General features: G+C 44.3%; 1 protein-coding gene across 1 annotated transcript in view; it reads right to left on the reverse strand.

The window, feature by feature from the left end:
* PFDN1 (prefoldin subunit 1) overlaps positions 1-17568 on the reverse strand; it is a 37237-nt gene that overhangs the window by 13104 nt on the left and 6565 nt on the right. Inside the window, exon 3 of the mRNA XM_009322288.1 lies at positions 6269-6353. Coding sequence (XP_009320563.1) covers positions 6269-6353 — 85 coding nt within the window. The remainder of the gene's footprint in view (positions 1-6268; positions 6354-17568) is intronic.

A 17568-nucleotide genomic window follows, 5' to 3' on the forward strand; every position in this document is an offset into this window, starting at 1 on the left:
GGAAAAACAGCCAAACCAAAAGGAAAAAAAAAAAAAAAAAAAAAAAAAAAAAAGAGCTTCGGCTACTCCCTTCTTCAAAACAGGCATCTCCATGCGGGGCAGACCCGTGCTGACAGCTCTGCCCATGCCATGCAGGCTGTGCTCTTGCTCTCCTACGGGAGTGCCTGTGGATGCTCCCCAGCTGACAGCAAGCTTAGGCAGGCAGCTGGACCACCCATGTCCTCAAAAAGCAAGTTAAGCCTCCAGCTTTGCAGCCTGAAAAACAGGAGCAAGCCCTCAGTGAAGGCACAGACTCAGGCCTGGATGACAGAAACCAACAGAGTCAAGATGAAACACATTTCCCAGGAACATCACCAAGTCCAAATGGCCATGCCCAAAGGACCTGCCCAGACACCTGCAGCTGCCTCAGACACCCAAAGCCATGCAGGATGAAGGCTATCGCCTGGCCTGGTCCCTCGCAGGGGGCCTGATGAGGCTCTGCAGATCACTTTCACACCAATCTCCATAATTTGCGGAGCTCCCACAGCTTCCTCCTAAAAGGTCCACGCAAGCCCAAATGTTAATTCTACACGTTAAGTTCACTTCCATACTCCACCTGTCCCCACATCAGGTGCTCCAGCCTCCCTCTACAGCAAGCAGAGGGAGAAGATCACCTCTAGGAATGAGTGACCCTCTGGAAGCATTTATTGTCCTTCTCTTGACTGCAGAGAACATCTGGACTCCTGACTCATAGATGGCTGGGGAGAGTTAATGAAACTCCAAGGTGTGATTCAGGGGCAAGAGGAGAAGGAGGTATCACCACTCTGAATTCCCAAACATCAGATACTGTAAAGCTGGGGGGGGCGGGAAGAGAAGGGGAAACAAATAGCAAAAAACCCAACAAAAGACCCCCACACCAACCACAAAAACAAACCCCACAACACATCACCTTCCAGGACAAGCAAATTAAGAAAATACAAATCAATCTACTCCCCAGCAACGCCCCAAACCTGCAAACAATCCATGCCAGAGGAGTTTTGTACATGTTTGCAAATCATGATTGCAGCTGAGCCCCCAGGTTGCACAGATGGTTCTGGCTTGGCTCCCGTACGAACAACAGCGACAGAAGCACGCCAGCCTTCCTTAGAGCAGACCAGGCCATAAAGCCAACAGGGCTGAAACCAAGCCAGGGACTGACCCCGTCTATGCACACGCTTAGAAACAAGGGGCAGCTTCTGTGACAACATGTGTTTAAAATCATGTCCTCGGTACGTGCGTGTATGCCAGCAATGGAATGAGAGAACAGCACACTCACCCAAAGTAAAATCTGCTCCAGGCTAAAGCACAGAGGGCTATTCTTGAGGCTTCCCCTCTCCAAAGCAAACAGGAGCGTTCCTTATTTTGCCCTGTTTACTTAAAAAGCCCACCGCACATTCCTGGGCACTGGCCTATCCCGAGCCAACCATGGGATGAGAGCTTCTGCACTGTAAATCCCAGGAAGATATTGGTCTAACTTGGGAACAGGCTAACAATTGCTACCTTCTGATGGCCGCTTAGTGGTCTGCAAAGTGCACCACAAATCTCAAGAGACTTGTTTTCACGTCGTTAAAGCCACCCTCAGAGTTGGTCTCCACGCTGACGGTTTCAGCGTAAAAACCAAAGGGCCGTCCAGAGAGCTGCTGCAGGAGCACGTCAGAGGCGCGCGGCCACACCGAGCAGGTCCAACCGAGCCATACCTGCTCAGAGAGCATGAACTCCCAGGCTCCAGCACTTCTCCCCAGCCACACCTCACCTACTTAAATCTTTGTTCCCACAGGCTGCGAAAACACTGTTGTGGCAACCATCACAGATGCCCTGATCGACTCATGGAGAAGAGGGGCACCACCATTATGCCTCAGGGCTGCAGCAAAGCCATTTTAAAGCTCCTAGAGAAAGAAGATTAGAGAAATGGAAGCCACAGCATGAGCAAGTTTGCATCCCGGCAGCACCAGGGAAGAAGTCTGTTGTTAGCTCTGACGTCTGGTCACCGTAAGGCATTGCAATGCAGTCACTTTTTAACTTCACCAGGAAGGAGCCCTGCAACACCATCTAAGCCTTTGAATGTGGAGCACAGCAGTGTTTGAGAGCAGTGTTTGCTTCTCCACCGTGAAGAAGCAAACCAAAGAGAGCAGTGTTTGCTCTCTTCTCCATGAACGAGAGCAAAGAAGTTTTCTGTGTGGGATAGGGCAATTGGACATGGCATTTTAGGGATCACATGAAGAATTTCCAAATTAGAACTCAAGCACTTAGGTATAGCTTTCCCGATTGTATTTTCTACTCCAGGCAGACAGAAAAGAAAACAACCAACCCTTTATCTCCGCAGCAGTAAACTTCCAGTCTCCCATACACACGTGAAAGAATTGCCTGGGAAACAAGCACGCAACAATGTTGTGGTCAGAGTTTAAAACCAAACTCCACTTCAACCAGAAAGTTGCAGGTTGCTTTGCCCTTTTCACGAAGGAGCTAAATTCAGTGGCACACAGTAGACAGAGCTGCCCAGCAGAGCCTCCCCCTTATTTGTTATTTTTAGCAATTTAGTCTGACAACGCCTGACAACTAAACATGCTGAATATAGCAGGAGAGAAGGGGACTATCAGATATTATCAGAGAAAACACACAGTGATACTCACTTTCTCCACCCCTAACGAAGAATCAGTTTTCCATGTCTTTATAACATCATAGTTTGTTCTTTTTAAAATGCCACATTTAAAAACAGAATCCATCTAGCCCTACAATGGAAACGGATAACATTTCCTGAAACAAAGCATTGTTCCACCCCTCACATATCATGTTTCCTTAAAAACAAGGGAAGAAAAACATTACTTGGTTTTTCTCCTAATACTGCACAAACATTGCTGAGCTAAAAAGAGTCTGTGCTCATCCCTTTAGAATGCTTTCAAAATAGATTTAACACATACCCCTCGTACTGTGAAACACAACAAGAATTTGATAGTATCAGGACTGGAAAAATCCAATCGCTACTGCTAAGCAGGACGCTTCCCATGCCAGTACGTGAGTGAGCCTATGCCATCAATCTCTGCAAGATTCAAGCAGGTTTTTGTAAGCCTCACTGGCACAGCCTTTAAGCAGGCATGTGTATTTTGCCAACAAGCCTGGGCAGTCTATTTGGATTCCAAAGGATTATATACAAGTTGTGAAGTTAAGAATGCTACATATGCACACATACATATTCAGGTCCATACCTCAGCTTTAACAAGAAGGGTAAAGCTACCTTGCTTTTTTCTGCAGAGTAACTGACAAGCTATGCATTTGCCCCCTCGTACACATCCATACCCCTTTGGTGTTTCCAGAACACAGCTCCTCTCGCTAAGTACATCCAATGCGTATTCCAGCCAAGCCTTATTTTCACAGCCCTGTACAAAGACAGGTCTGGTTCTCCTTGCTGCTTTGCCATGCAGTGAGCAGCAGGGACGACCAAACTAGCAGTATCACATCAGTTTTGTGATGCTGCCTTGAAAAAGGCAATGCACTGCTTCAACAGTGGAGGAACCCAAGAGAGGGGAGTGAGGGAAAGGGAATAACTGCAATCATGCATTGCAGTGGAGACTATCAGAGGGAGAAAAGCAGCTTTCAAACCAGACGCAAAACCCCTCACTATTTTGAAAGTTCACTCTGACAGCTGTCAACGTCAGGAAACTCAGCTCACATCTCTGAAGCAGGTTAAAGCCCACATTTTCACAAATAGTCAGCACTCAGGAGCTCTCCTTGCTACGCAGGCTGGATGGATTTACAGATGAGCTCAGCAGTGAACGCAGCCTTCTGTGCTATGCTCCTCTGCAAACAGCACCAAGCTAGCAGTGAGAGCATTTCTCAAATTCAGGCTTGTATCAAAAATATACATTTCACAATACCTTGGCAATAGCGTCATAATAACAAGGCATGATTGTCTCAAGCTCACGCTACATGAGTAACCAGATCAGCCACACTGTATGGATACTGGAAGATTACTCTGACCAGCTTGATTCAACTATGCAAAGTGAGAAATGTGAGTAAGTAATAAGGTAGTTAACAATGTAAAATATAAACCTAAGCTTTAAAATCCTTCCAGTTTTAACAACAGATGGAGGGAAGTTTTAACCTATCTTGGTTTGATATTTATTTTACAATGGTGCAGTGGAAGCACAAGGTCACAAAGTTTCACATTCTTTCCTGCTTCTGTCACAACTTGTTTTCAGGACAGCAAAATCCCCTACTCCTGTGATAAGTGCTCTCTGACTTGGACTCAGGTATTTCCCCTGAAATCTCAGTTTCCAGCACTTGTCAGTCTAAGAGCTTGTCCTCTTCCATGGGCAAGCCTAAGGAAAATCCTTTTCACAAAACTGCCAGCCAGCTGGAAGCAGAGTAGTTATAAGATGGACTTGAATGTTCACTTAAAACAAACTGTTGAAAGTTTTGGCAATCTGAGCCAAAAAAAAAAGAAAAACCATGGTTAAAAAGAAAAACCAACCCATGTGCCCCAACCCCACCACCTTTTGAGACAGTCACTATTGCTGGGAACTTCAATTCAGTGGCCATAACCAGAGACTCAAGCAACAGGGAGCTACGAAGCAGAAAAACACATTTGCGAAGCAGCCAGCTCTGAGGCTTTGTGTAAGAATGGCAAAGGTTATAATTTGGGGGGAATTCCATCCATTCTGCTGAACTCAGCAATCGGAAAGTTCAGGAGGTAAGATCATTCCCCACCAGGAACAGGAAGAAATTGAGATGCACAGCTGAAGGGCACAGTAGCCAAAAAACTGACCACAGCCCGATGGACCTGGCAGTAAGGGACCCGACGGGCAGTTTGTAAACAGAGGCTGTCAACCACACTCCAATCGCTTCCAAATCCAGACGTGCTGCTATGAAGTTCGCCATCCCCAGGCACAGGGCTGTCTTTGCGCAAAGCCACTGGCATCTGGGATGGCTCCAGAGTAGCCAGGATACAATCACTTTTATCACATAACCATAAAAATGACTGTGACTTGTCTGCATTAACACCCCCTTAAATATATAGCCAATCCATGGAGTACTTGTTTTCCCTGTGCAGAAAAAGTTCTTGTGGCCAGAAACACAAAACCCCTTAGTATCTGGCACAAAAGACACTCCAGGCAACATGACATATGATGATGTGCTTGCCCTACAGCTCCCCAGGCAAGCCGAGTTTTAGGAAGGAATCAAAAAAAAAATACACTCTCTACTTCTGCTTTAGTGTAAGTAGGAGACAACAGAGACAGAACTGCACAGGTTTGAGCAGGTTTGAGCACTGACTCCCTATTCCTGCTTGTCCCTACTTAGCTGGTCTCCACACTCACTTTCTCCAAAGCACTAACAGATGAGATAAGCAGCTTGACACAACTCAGTCTTTGCTTTCTCTGTCATTCCCCAAAAAACAAGGAACAGGGTTTTGTATTAATTATATTTTAGGGGCATTAAGAAAAAAATACACTAACAGCCTTGGAACAGTACATTTTGAACATCTCTGAAGAACTGTAAGCTGTACATGTAGGCACTAGAAGATAGTCAAGATTCACTAGATAACTTGTTTGAACACTGGAACTTGTGGAGACACTACTTTATATTTCCTAGATATTCTTCCCTCCCTTGAATAGTCCAACCAGATAAACATGAGAACACAGAAATCCTCTGACCACATCGTCAAAACAAAGTCCCATCTCCCCCTAGATCCAGTCTTCAACAGCAGCCACAAGCAGATGCGCAGGGCAGAGTGTAAGGACAGGGCAGGCGTATACGGTACTTCCTCCTCATACTTTCCCAGCCTCCAGACATTTTTAGCTCAGGGACTTCCTGAGCAGGATGCCATTTCTACATATTTGGTAATTCTCAATGGACTTCTCTTCCATGAATTTGTGCAATTGTCCTGAGCCAGTGTAAACTTTCAATATCCACTGCCCTGGCAAAGTTTCACATCACCTATCTGCTGCATATAACCACACAAACATCCCTTCTGCTAGTTTTAAACCTTGCTCCTACTAATCTCATTTGAATCCCTCACCCCCAGTTTTCATACCAGGACACAGAGCACACAATCAATCCCTACTGGGATTGTAGATCTGGCAAAGAAACGAAGTGACTTGAATTGCTTATAGGTTACTTGCAACAGGCCCTATGTTTCACCTAGTTACAATCCTTCAGAATGAAAAGTACCAGATAAAAACAAGGGATGCAGCAAACAGCATCTTGTTGACATTCAATGTTCTACTTTCATCATCATTACCTGCCAAAAACTTACCTCTAATTCCTTAATTTTCTCTTCAGCTATTCTCTGTTTTTCTAAGAGTTGATTATGAATCACTCCTTTAGACTGAAGAATAAACCTACAAGTGAAAAAAGAGAGACAGACAACTGTTGGATATTTTTTTACATCTGTTGTACACCTAGCTGCACACCGAGTTAAACTGCAGTGACCTCTGCAAAGTATTCATCCTCAACCCACGCGTTCTGGACAGAGGCAGAAGAAATTGCTACGATAGCTCACACAAACCACCGGGCTGGCCTCAAAGGCTCGTTCACTAATCTCACCCATGATTTGGGAGGAAGAAAATGGATGCACACAGATCTCCCTCTATCATTCACTGTCCTTGAGTGATCTGAAAGCAGTTCTTGCACACAGCTAGCAAGGGGAGTCTGTCATCACATTCCCTTCACAGGGATCTAAATCAGTTCATGGCCTATAGTCAAGGAAGCATCTTTCAACGGGTAAAAGCCATTCATTACCATTTTAGTGCTCACAAGCTAAACAAAACTGCAGAATAAAAACAAAGCTTTCTACAGAGAAAGGCTGAGAGAGTTGGGGTTTTTTGGCCTGGAGAAGAGACGGCTCCAGGGAGACCTTACCGCAGCCTGTCAATATACAAAAGGGGCTTAGAAGAAAGATGGAGACTTTTTACCAGGGCCTGTCATGACAGGACAAGGGACAACAGTTTTAAACTGAATGAGGGCAGGGTTAGATTTAGGTTGGACATGGGAAAGAAACGTTTTATGGTGAGGGTGGTGAGGCACCGGCACAGGTTGCCCAGAGGAGTATTGGATGCCCCATCCCTGGGAGTGTTCACGGTCAGATTGGACGGGGCTCTGAGCAACCTGATCCAGTGGAAGATGTCCCTGCCCACAGCGGGGGGTTGGACTGGCTGGTGTGTGAAGGTCCCTTCCAACCCAAACCCTTCTGTGATTTGATGATACAGAGCCAGGTGCTTCCACCAGAAACACAGAGCCATGGTACACCTGCCTTTACTTGAGCTTTCACAGCTCCCACCGCTCAGGGCTTGGCTTTAACACACACCCTCACTGACCTCCGAATTCCCATGCTTTCTACATTCAGAAGGTTTTTCTGTGCGGTGGGAAGTGGTCGTTTTTAACTGAAATTGCAGCCACCGGTTTCCACTTGTTCTGTTTCTTAATTGCCAAAGGGATTTGAAAGACGCATCCATAACATCTCAGTCACAGCAATCCTGCTCGCCAGCATGCAAAAAGCTGTCTGACTTGCTCAGAAGAGCCTCTGAAGGAGCACCAGCATTCAAAGCAGCTCTCCAGCACGTGGCACTGGCATCCCACAACGAGGTAAAGGACAACTAAGTTCAAATGAATTTTAGGAACCCTCCATGGTTGTTTTTCATCCTTCCAGACATAAAGAATGTACAAGCTGCAGATTTGCCCCTTCCCTACTTAGAAAGTCCCCCAGGGGATTTAGAAGGAGCCTCCACGGGTCATTCCAACGAGGTCAAGGTCTCCCTCCAGTACCAATTAGGGTCAATGTCTTCCTGCCAGGTGACAAGAGCTCATGCTTGAACAGTTAAAATGAGCAGCTTTAGACAGGGCAGAATCAGAGTGCATTCCCCGTCTGCTATAGAAAAATCTGAAATCAGTGTGTAGTGCCATCCCCCATGACAAATGACATTATTAACGTGTTTGCTCAGGGCCTGGTAAACACAAATGTGATCTGCCGCTTGGCTTGAAACCCAGCATATTCTGCATCAGCAACGCAACAGCCAAAAGGAAAACTACCTGCCACATGCATTCCTGAAATTCATGGGAGCAGAACTGAGGTTAATTATAACAGGTTTCCAATTAAAACTCTCTTCGGTGCTGCTATTAACTGCACTTAGCAATCACTTCCTCCTCCTTCTCCCACTTCTCTCCCTTGTTCGGCTTCACCTCTTCTTTTCTACAGTAACTTCTGCTACATATTTTACATTGTACTTTTCTCAAATCTCTCCTCGTTTCTTCCCAGTCTCAGCTCATGCTTATTACTGGTGTCATCTTTGTTCTATATCCTCTCCTGTTCTTTACAACACAGCTCACTCGTACTCTCTTTGTCCCCTCAATCCCTCCCTTTCCATTAGGTGCCCCCACAATCCACGTTCACACAGTGGTAATGTTTTCAGGTCCCAGCACACACCAGCCTGCTGAAATAAAATGCGGGTTTTGCTCAGTCTTGTGAAAATCAAGTCCATGACCACGCTTCTAGGAAAGAGAAGTTATTTACATTGCTATAAGATGCAGAGCCTGGATCCAGCCAGAGAGGAGCTACTTTTCAGGACCACCAGCAATCACATCATTCTGACGCTCTTACCTTGAGCCTGCAATACCAGAAGGAACAAACATTAGCCTTCACACACACAGCCCCCTGTAGATTTTGGGGTGAAGACTAAAATTTTGCCTTGCTTCTGCAGTAGCTGCCATTAGTGAAAAATAAAAGCTGCAAGATGCCCTCAGTAAACAAAGCCATCAGTCCTTTCCCACGTCACAGCTTCCCTGAGCCTGTGTGTATATATATGAACGTTTCCTTAATTATTTCCTTTTTTTTGGTGGGGGCAGCAAAGAAGAACAGAATACCTTCTCATTTGCTTCCCCAAATTGTATAGCAAGATTGATCATTTTGGTTTCACTGATGCCCCTGGTCTAAGAAACAAAGTTAAACACCAGCACAGCTTGATCAGTTTTCCCCATGCTGCAGCTGGGAAGGTCCCTGCTGGGCTACAGGCGCTGAGCGATCCCAGCTGGCTGAGAACCACTACAGGCACTAAAACCTTCGAACAAACAAGCAGCTGACTTCACTTCTATTCTGCAAATGTCAACAGCAGTCATCGGGGAAAATATCCTCCCTCCCACCCTCCTGCAATGCTCTGGCAGACATGCGACAGCAAATTAAAATTGGATGGCCGAAGTTAGCACTGACGAGACTTATGTGGGGCAGCTGGGCACAAATACAACCACCCCAATTTTATTTGCCATAAAATAGTGGGCTGGAACCCGCACCCGTTCACGCACTGGCTCAGAAGCAGATCAAATGTCCCTGACCTGGCCAGCAGCATCCTTCAGAAGGTTTTCACCAGTACCAGCTTCAAGCCACCCATTTTAATTCCCTGCCGCAAGACCATTGAGCCTTCAGCCTAAAGCGCACAGGTGCTGCCACGTAAGCTGTCGAAGGCCAGTCTTTTGAAAGTTGAAGCTATAAAGCCACATCCACAGTTAACTATTTAAATCTGTGGCTTCACCTTCCAACATAACAAGGACTCAAAAAAACCATCAGTGTTTTAGCTTTTAGCTTGGGATACACACGTTATGGAGTCCTCGGCCAAAGTTTTTACCTAATGAAATAATGTGGTTTACGGCAGCACTTGGAAAAAGCAGAAGCTTGTTCTGCTCATTAGGTTAAGAGGTGCTGCAGGGCACTTGTAATAAACCAGAGTTTAAATTTAATCTGGATTTCAGTCTTCCAATTACCCTAAGTAAAACACCAACTTGATGATTTTTTTTTTTCTCACCAAGCTCGAGAAATAGGGCAGTGTCATTCTGCTGCCTGATTTTAGTTAAATGCGGTTATTTTATTTATGAATTTTTAAGCTCATGAAAGAACCATGGGAGGTTCTGAGGACTTAGTTCTTCCCTGAATGAGTTTGTGAACAAGCCTTTCAAACACATGAACTTCATCCACTGCCTGGAGGTACACCACCAGCTGAGAACTGGCCCCACATTAGAGTCACCGCATCACAGAGCTGGGAAGCCACTTTCTGCTCTGTGACGCTGAGCTTGGCAGATGACATGACTAACACCAACCCCTTGGCGCATATCAGCACCGAAGAGCTACCTCCACAGACTGCTCTGCCAGAGTCCACCATAGGAGGCTCCAAGCTCCGAGAGTTCGTACGTTGAACTGGGATGGCTTTGATAGTCCACAGAAGACAAGCAGCAAACCAAATCCTCTTCCAGATAAGTGCGTTGACTCGTGTCCGCCTTCTCTCAGTGAAGCGTCACAGCACACGCTAATAGATCTGTCAAACACAACACCTACACTATCAAACATGAAACAATGATTCAGAAAAAACGTTCAGCATCACCGTGGCAATTACAAAGCTTAGTAACCTCTTCAGACAGGAACTTTTTCACTGTTGTTAAATAACACCAGAAATATCTGGGTCAGAATGGACAAGTTCACCACATCTCGGTTGGCCACCCATTTCAAAGGGAACGGCTAGTAAAAACAGAGCAGGATTTTCCCTATTCCGGATACTTAGCACTTTTTCCAATGTCCATAGAAAAAGGTAAAAACTCAAAACAAAACAAAGAAAATTAGAAAAGCAAGCTACAGAGGAGCGGGGTCCTTGAGGACAGCAGCGTTCAGCCAAGCCTGGGCTGCCAACAAGAGCAGCTCTATAACAGAGTGAAGTGTTGGCAAATCGGCTGTACCTATGTGCTCCGGTCTCCCGGTGACCGCTGGTTCTTGAGCGCAACACGAGGAACAAAAATAGAGCACAAGAGAACTGAAAGAGAAACCTCACTCTAAATATTCCCACTTGTTTCTATTTTCCTCCCTCTGCTAGCTCCACATTGGGATTTTTGCTTCCCTAAGGCAGAGAAAGTGGTTTATATACTCTCTCTGAGACTTATTGCTTGTTTCCTTCTGAAGGGATCTCTTACCCCTTCCCAATTATAAATTCCTAGATATGGTGCCCGTTTGTTCGGTGTTTATACAGCACTCCCTTATGGAGCGGTCAAAGTGGTCTTCAGGCTCTAGTCAGGCTGGTCAGCAATGCTGTCAACTTCATCATCTGTCTGCTCCTTTGTGTCACACGTACACACCCACAAAGTGATGTTCATACAGTGTAAGTAATTCCATAACTCAGCCTGTTTGCACCAAAATGTACTGTTTACTTGACTTTAAGACATAATACTAGAGACTGAAAGATTCGTCTCTTAATGAATGAGGTTATGGAGATGTTTGTTCAGCACATGCCACTCTTCATTATGACATACAAGTCATTAAAGTTATTAAAGGTGGAGTACCAGTGATACACATAGTTAAGGTTTTCCATTAAGAACCCCTGTTTTCAATTAGTTGCAACTGCAACCAACTTCAGCCTTTACATCTGAAGCTTTCGGTGGCAGGCATCTGTCCCAGATGCGAGCACCCTCTCCTCTTCCCACACTGGTTAGGGAAGACGGTTCAGGTGTTTCTCCTGCACGGCTTGACGGTGCAAGAGGCCGTTTGTATTAAAATCAGGAGGGAAGGAGCCACGCAGCAGGCCACGGGGCTCCCTCCTGCCAGTCTGCAAAGCAACCCTTCCCACTTGGGTCCACGTAGATCACTGCAAGAACGTGCGCAGGGTAGCAGGGGAAGCCTTAGCTTTTCTCCTGTCCGATACTGATATATATCCCTCTGCCTAATTTCAGAGAGAGAATTTTACAGGTAGGAATGCTCCAGTGCTATTTTGCCAGAATAATGATGAATGACAGATCTAGGAGTCCATTCAGCCTGGCTCCCAGCTCACACAAAGGGTCATTATAACTTCAGCTTTACAGTTCCCATTGCATTTGGGAAACTGTCTACAAAAACTGAAGTTAAGAAACTGAAAAGAAAACTAACAACTTTGTACAAAGCCATAAAATTATTTTAACATTTTTTTGTATTTCTAAAAAAACCTAACATGCTGTGCAACAACACAGCACAGTCACTTACATGGAATATCCTCCTCCTTGAAACCAAGCGTTTTCATCAGACTACTGCACGAGAAAAGTTGGGCTAAGCCCAGTCATGCCCTTATCTATTTAAAGACGCTTTTTAATTCTGAACTTGCACTGCTGTTCAAGCTTTGAGCATACTCAGTAGGGGATTAGTGCATTTTAAGTACTGTTCAAAGCCAATGGAAGAGAGGCTTCCAATGAGCTGATCCCAGGCAATCTAGCTTGATTGAACAGAAGCCAGCTGTGCACAATTGCAAGCACCCAGTAGTCCCCCTCCACTCTCCTAGGGTCTGCTTGTGCTTCTGTAAATGATTCCCTATGCAGTTCATAACAGCCACTGCTTATACCCCAGCAAATTCCAGTTTTAGTCATCCTAGATGAATTACCCGGTTCCAAACAGGACAAGGAAGCAATATTAAAAAAAAAAAATCATGACTAATTATAGTTTGTGCTGCCACCCTTCATGTCTAAGAGTTTCACATTTTTCAGTCTGATTTTGAATTTCCCATTCAACAGATCATATGCCTTAACTAGAGCTTGTTCAGAAACAGATGGAGTTGGAACAGATGAGTTGAAGCTTCTCCTATGTTTGCTTTTATTTTAGTGGTCAGTCGTCTCATTGGGTCACTCTCAATATAGCTAAAACTAACTATTCCCCCTCCCCCCCGCCAAAGCAGCACATACCTTAAAGCAAAACAAATCCTGTAGCTTATATTGGGAGGATTATATATGAATACATTCCAGGACCAGCAGTTTATAGTTCACGTGTCATTTTACTACTGCACTCAGAGAGGTGGATGTGCACCAGGAGCTGTTTGGGAAGGAGACATGGGTTGAAGCATGCTGGCAGCATCTCTGGTGGGCAGCAGAACCTGTGCAAGCTCAGCCTCGCAGCACTGGAGCACACGCAGAGACCAGGATTAGCAGCGCTGGCAGCAGTCCAAACTGAGTCCTATGTAGGCCACAACAAGGGTAACTTTTACTCAGATGAACATTTGTAAGCCATAAACCTATTTACTTTAAGGAGCTAAAGGAAGAGAACAAAAAGTGCCACGCTGTTTGCTTCCTCAACCCTCTCCACGGACTGGCCCAACACGTCCATCCTGCCCTGCTGAGGGGCAATGGGGTTTGTTCTGCACTTCAGGCCATGTTTACATTGAGTTTTCTTTTTTTTTTAATCTGTCAATAGCTACGGCATATTATATTACCTCAAGCCAAGATAGTAACACAGCTTGCAAACAGCAGTTTCTGCATTGCCAGACACTTAACTAGATGGTAGATTTATACCATTGTTCATGCTTGGTTCTTTAAAAAAAGAAAGCAGGAATATACCTCTAAGTGTGTATTAAATATAGCACAACCCAAAATAATAAAATAGTACTGTGGTCTGCTTTTAAAGAACATCAATTCTTTATGAAAGCTCAATCGACATAAATGGAATTTAAAAAAAAAAAAGATAAAGCAAATGTCTGCTCTCTATCATACAGGAATTAATAACATTTGAGATTCAAACCATGTGGGGAAAACAGTGCAAACATGACTGCATTTCATGGAGGTGAAGTCTCCGTGAGTAGTTTTTCTTCGCTATATCCCTGGTTTAGTGGTTTTATCTTCTAATTTTGCTTTAATGTAATTTTTTTAGAATGTAGCAACGATGACCTGTAGCTTATTTAAGCAAAGGAAACTCAAATGACTACAGCATGCCTACTAGCAGATGCACTTCAAATAGATTTTTTTGCAGTCTAGGTTGTACCATATTTGAAAGTTGCAAGCAGCAGAAAACAGAAACAATTTTTCTGATAATGGGAAGTCAAGGTCCATTTCTAAAGTCTCCTGTATTTTTAAGGATTCCCCACAGATTCCTAAGGAAGAACATTTAAAAAAAGAAGAAAACCAACAAAAAAACCCCACAATATCAAATGAACACGCATCTAGGAAAACACAGACAAGCAAACATTGGTGTGAACACCCTGGTCAACCAATCCTAAAGAAATTCCTATTTTAAAAAAGTTTTTTCTATTGGTAAATCTTCTGTGATCAGAAAGGTGAACTTTGCAGTAGTAAAGTGACATGGAGATACTGCTATACTCTGACAGGCAAACTTACATTTACCCTTCTCAGCAGCAGCCCTTCACTAAGAACCTATACAGGAAAACTAGCAAAATCAGGATACATCTCTTTTGAAAAGCAAATCCATCCACAGTTGCAAGAAAAAAAAAAAAAAAGCTTTATGCCTTGCCCAGGAAGAAACCTTTGAAATGCTAAGTGAGGAGGAAGACCCAAGGATCGGCTTGTGGTTGCTAAAGAGCATAGCCTCGGCTTCTGCACCTCGCAAATCCTGCTACAACAAAGCATCAAAGAAAGCAATACAGCAAACATCACAGAAGTGGATGTAAAGATAACCGAGTCAAAAGAATTCAAGCATAACACTAATACAGAGATATTTCTGGATGCTAGAGTTAAATTAGCTAGCACTAAAACAATCACACTGTTGTTTCCTAACCAGTAAGAACAAACTTTTTAGAATTGGCATTCGTGGACCGAAAAAGCTGGATGTTGTTTTGGAAAATAGTTTCTTCTCAGAAAGCCTGATTCTTTTTTATTATTTTTTTTTTTAACTGACTGAAACATTCTGTTAATTCAGCAAATAGTTTTGGAGAAAACAAAAATAAAAATTCAAGACAGCAGTTGTAGCATTCCTCAGTTCAGCACTTTGGATTTTGCGTCTCTGTATTAAACTTGTGTAAAATAGCAATCTCATCCCACAGCATTAGTTTCTTCATATTTCACTTCAGTGTTTTAATGTAGGGGTCATAAATTAAACCCTCCTTCTTTCAGGCTTTGAACAGGCAGCTAGGTCAGAGGATGCTCAGACCTAGATTTCTCGTTTGTATTAAGGCTGTTCCACATAAAATTTACATATTATGTTGACATACACGTATCAGACCAGAGACCGACTCCGGGCGTCTCCACCCGACAGCTGTGGGCCCTGAGTGTTGGGTACCTTCTCACACCCTGCCCCGCTGGGTAGATGTCCACTGACACCACACCAGGAAGGGCATCCCCAAGCAAGACAGGGATACGACAGGGACTCTCCCAGTACTACTTTGGTACAGTGATTTGGCCATTCTCCTCTGCCACAGGAAAGCCAAATTTAAGTGCCCCCACTAAACCAGAGAAACAGCCCCATATTCTGCAGGAAGTGCTCTAGCACTCGCTATTTCCCCAGGGACTCTAACCCTTGATTCCAACATTTCCTTTCGGAAATGTGGGAAAAGACTCAAAATACAATACTTTAAATCCACTAAATATTAAAATAAATGGAAGTTCCTTGCCGTTTCAGAATATCAGAGTGACATTTTAGGTGCTTGGAGAACTTCAGAAATAAGACAGTCATGTTCCATAATTTTTTTGCGAAGTCATTTGGCACAGCAAGCCACAGAAGCAGGAGAAGTTCAAGCTCTCCAAAACATTTAATACTTGTCTAGCATGTATCCAAAAAGAACTCTGTACCACTGAAGCAACAAATGGGTTGCATTTGCAAGAGACCCCCGATTTCCTCTTTCTGGGGGTAGGGACAAAATGAAGGTGCCTTACTAAGGCCCTCGCTCCCCATAACAGTCTGACCTCCAAACTGTTGCCCCGCAAGTGCAAGACTTCTTGAAGGCTCTGGCATTTGTATGACAGCACGCTGCCTCTGGATCACAGCAGATCGAACTGTCTCTTCCAGCAACAACCGCAGTCTGCACGAGTAGTTTGTCTCTGTTCTGACCCTTATCTTCTCAGTTTAGGTCTCATCTCCTTTACATTTACTCAGGTAGCTCCTTTCTCTGTGTTGTCTAGATAACAGGCAGGGAAAAAGTTAGGGATAAAGACAAATAGAAAAGATTTGTTTGAACGTCATACTCCTAGTCCCAACAGAAAAATGTTCCTAAAAAGTTAAATGTCTCCAGGCAAGGGAGACAAGCAAGTAAAAGCTGTATCTTCTATCACAATACACATGGAGTAGGTGGGGAAACTATAACCAACAGGTTTATTTCAAGTAGGGCTAAGTAAAACACCTTTTTTTTTTTTTTAAATTAGCTATTATCTTTATTGTAAGACCCTTTTTTCTGCTGCTAATACATTTGACAAATACTGACTTATCAGATGGGTCCATTCTACACCAGTTCTCTGCCTAAAGCTGATTTTTTAAAGAAATGCAGCAGTTTCCTAGAACTGGGCAGATGTACATCTTGCATGCAAGCCACAGAAATCTTTTCTTCTCTGAAGTTTCAGTACTGCATGGAAAAATTACATAGAGCAGCAGGGCAGGAAAGCTATAACTGGACCAAGATATCCAGGAGATTACAAACGAGCAGCAAAAAAGATCAAGAACTAAGTGGGGGAAGGACCAGGGAAGGGGAGGGAAGCATGTATGAGAAATCAGAAGATGTCAAGTTGGACAAGGAGCCTCTGCCCAAGAGAGCAAGCTCCCTTTCTGATCGGGAACAGAATCCAGGCATCCGGACTCCCAGTATCCCCCTATTGTCAGCACTTAACCACGAAGCCCACTGACCAGCTGTGCTCCTCTCACACTCCTGATCAGCCAGGAAGAGGATGACAACCAACTGCTGCCCCTTACTTCACTGCTCAAGTCAAAGGCACCTGTACAGACTACTACCGCATTACCCCTGCGTACATCAGTTTGATTTTTGCTTTCTGTGACAGCTCTCTCAAGAGATCTTGCAAACTCTTATAGGCCCACTCACACATAACACTGTGAAGAATGTTGTTCAGGCTGCAACAAAAGTGAGTAGTTCAAAATAGAGAAAAACCTGAAATAAAAACCAACTGGGTGATGGAAAACCTTATGGCTTATGCACACGTGTCACGCCACGTAGCCTTCGATTCCTCAGGCACCATCTCCCAACACCCCTGTCTTGTTCAACATACAGCATAAACAGTGGTCAAGTAGCAAGCAGCTGGACACAAATTTTGTTTTCTTTGCAGTTCAGTGCCTGACTGTACTTACTAGACACACCAGACTTATTGTGGAAGATAAAATCTTCCCTTTTTCAATAGCTAGAGGAGCTTCAAGTTTATAAACTACTTATATTGACCAGAGGCTGATAGCAACATGCTTGTCTCTGGGATTCATTTAAGTATTGCAGCACCTGTCAGCTCCTCAGCAGCTGGGCTTCAGCGCTGAACTCTGCACAAAGCATTACCCAAGGAGGTGGGCGATAGAGAAGCCACTCGGATTTCAAGGGGGGGGGAAAAGAAAAGCCACTCGGATTTCACAGACCAGCCTATAGTTAGTAACTGAACCATAAAGATTAAGCCTTGCGTGTCCTTCAGTTCTTTGTGAGTTTTTTGAAATGTGAGCGGGAAGCACAGTACGGCTACCGTATTCTGCGGTGATCTGTGCTGGTAGAATCAAACACCAATCTCATACACAAAAAGTAAAAATGCAGCTACCGCAGCTGTATCGAGCGATGTGCGGTAGTGATTGCTGTCTTCAGGGGTTCAGGAAAGAGCTTAAAGTGATTTATGATGTCTCATTTTCAAAAAAACCCAAGAATCACA

The sequence above is a fragment of the Pygoscelis adeliae genome, unplaced genomic scaffold (assembly GCF_000699105.1).
Source record: "Pygoscelis adeliae isolate BGI_AS28 unplaced genomic scaffold, ASM69910v1 Scaffold514, whole genome shotgun sequence".
In the NCBI taxonomy this organism is placed as follows: Eukaryota; Metazoa; Chordata; class Aves; order Sphenisciformes; family Spheniscidae; genus Pygoscelis; species Pygoscelis adeliae.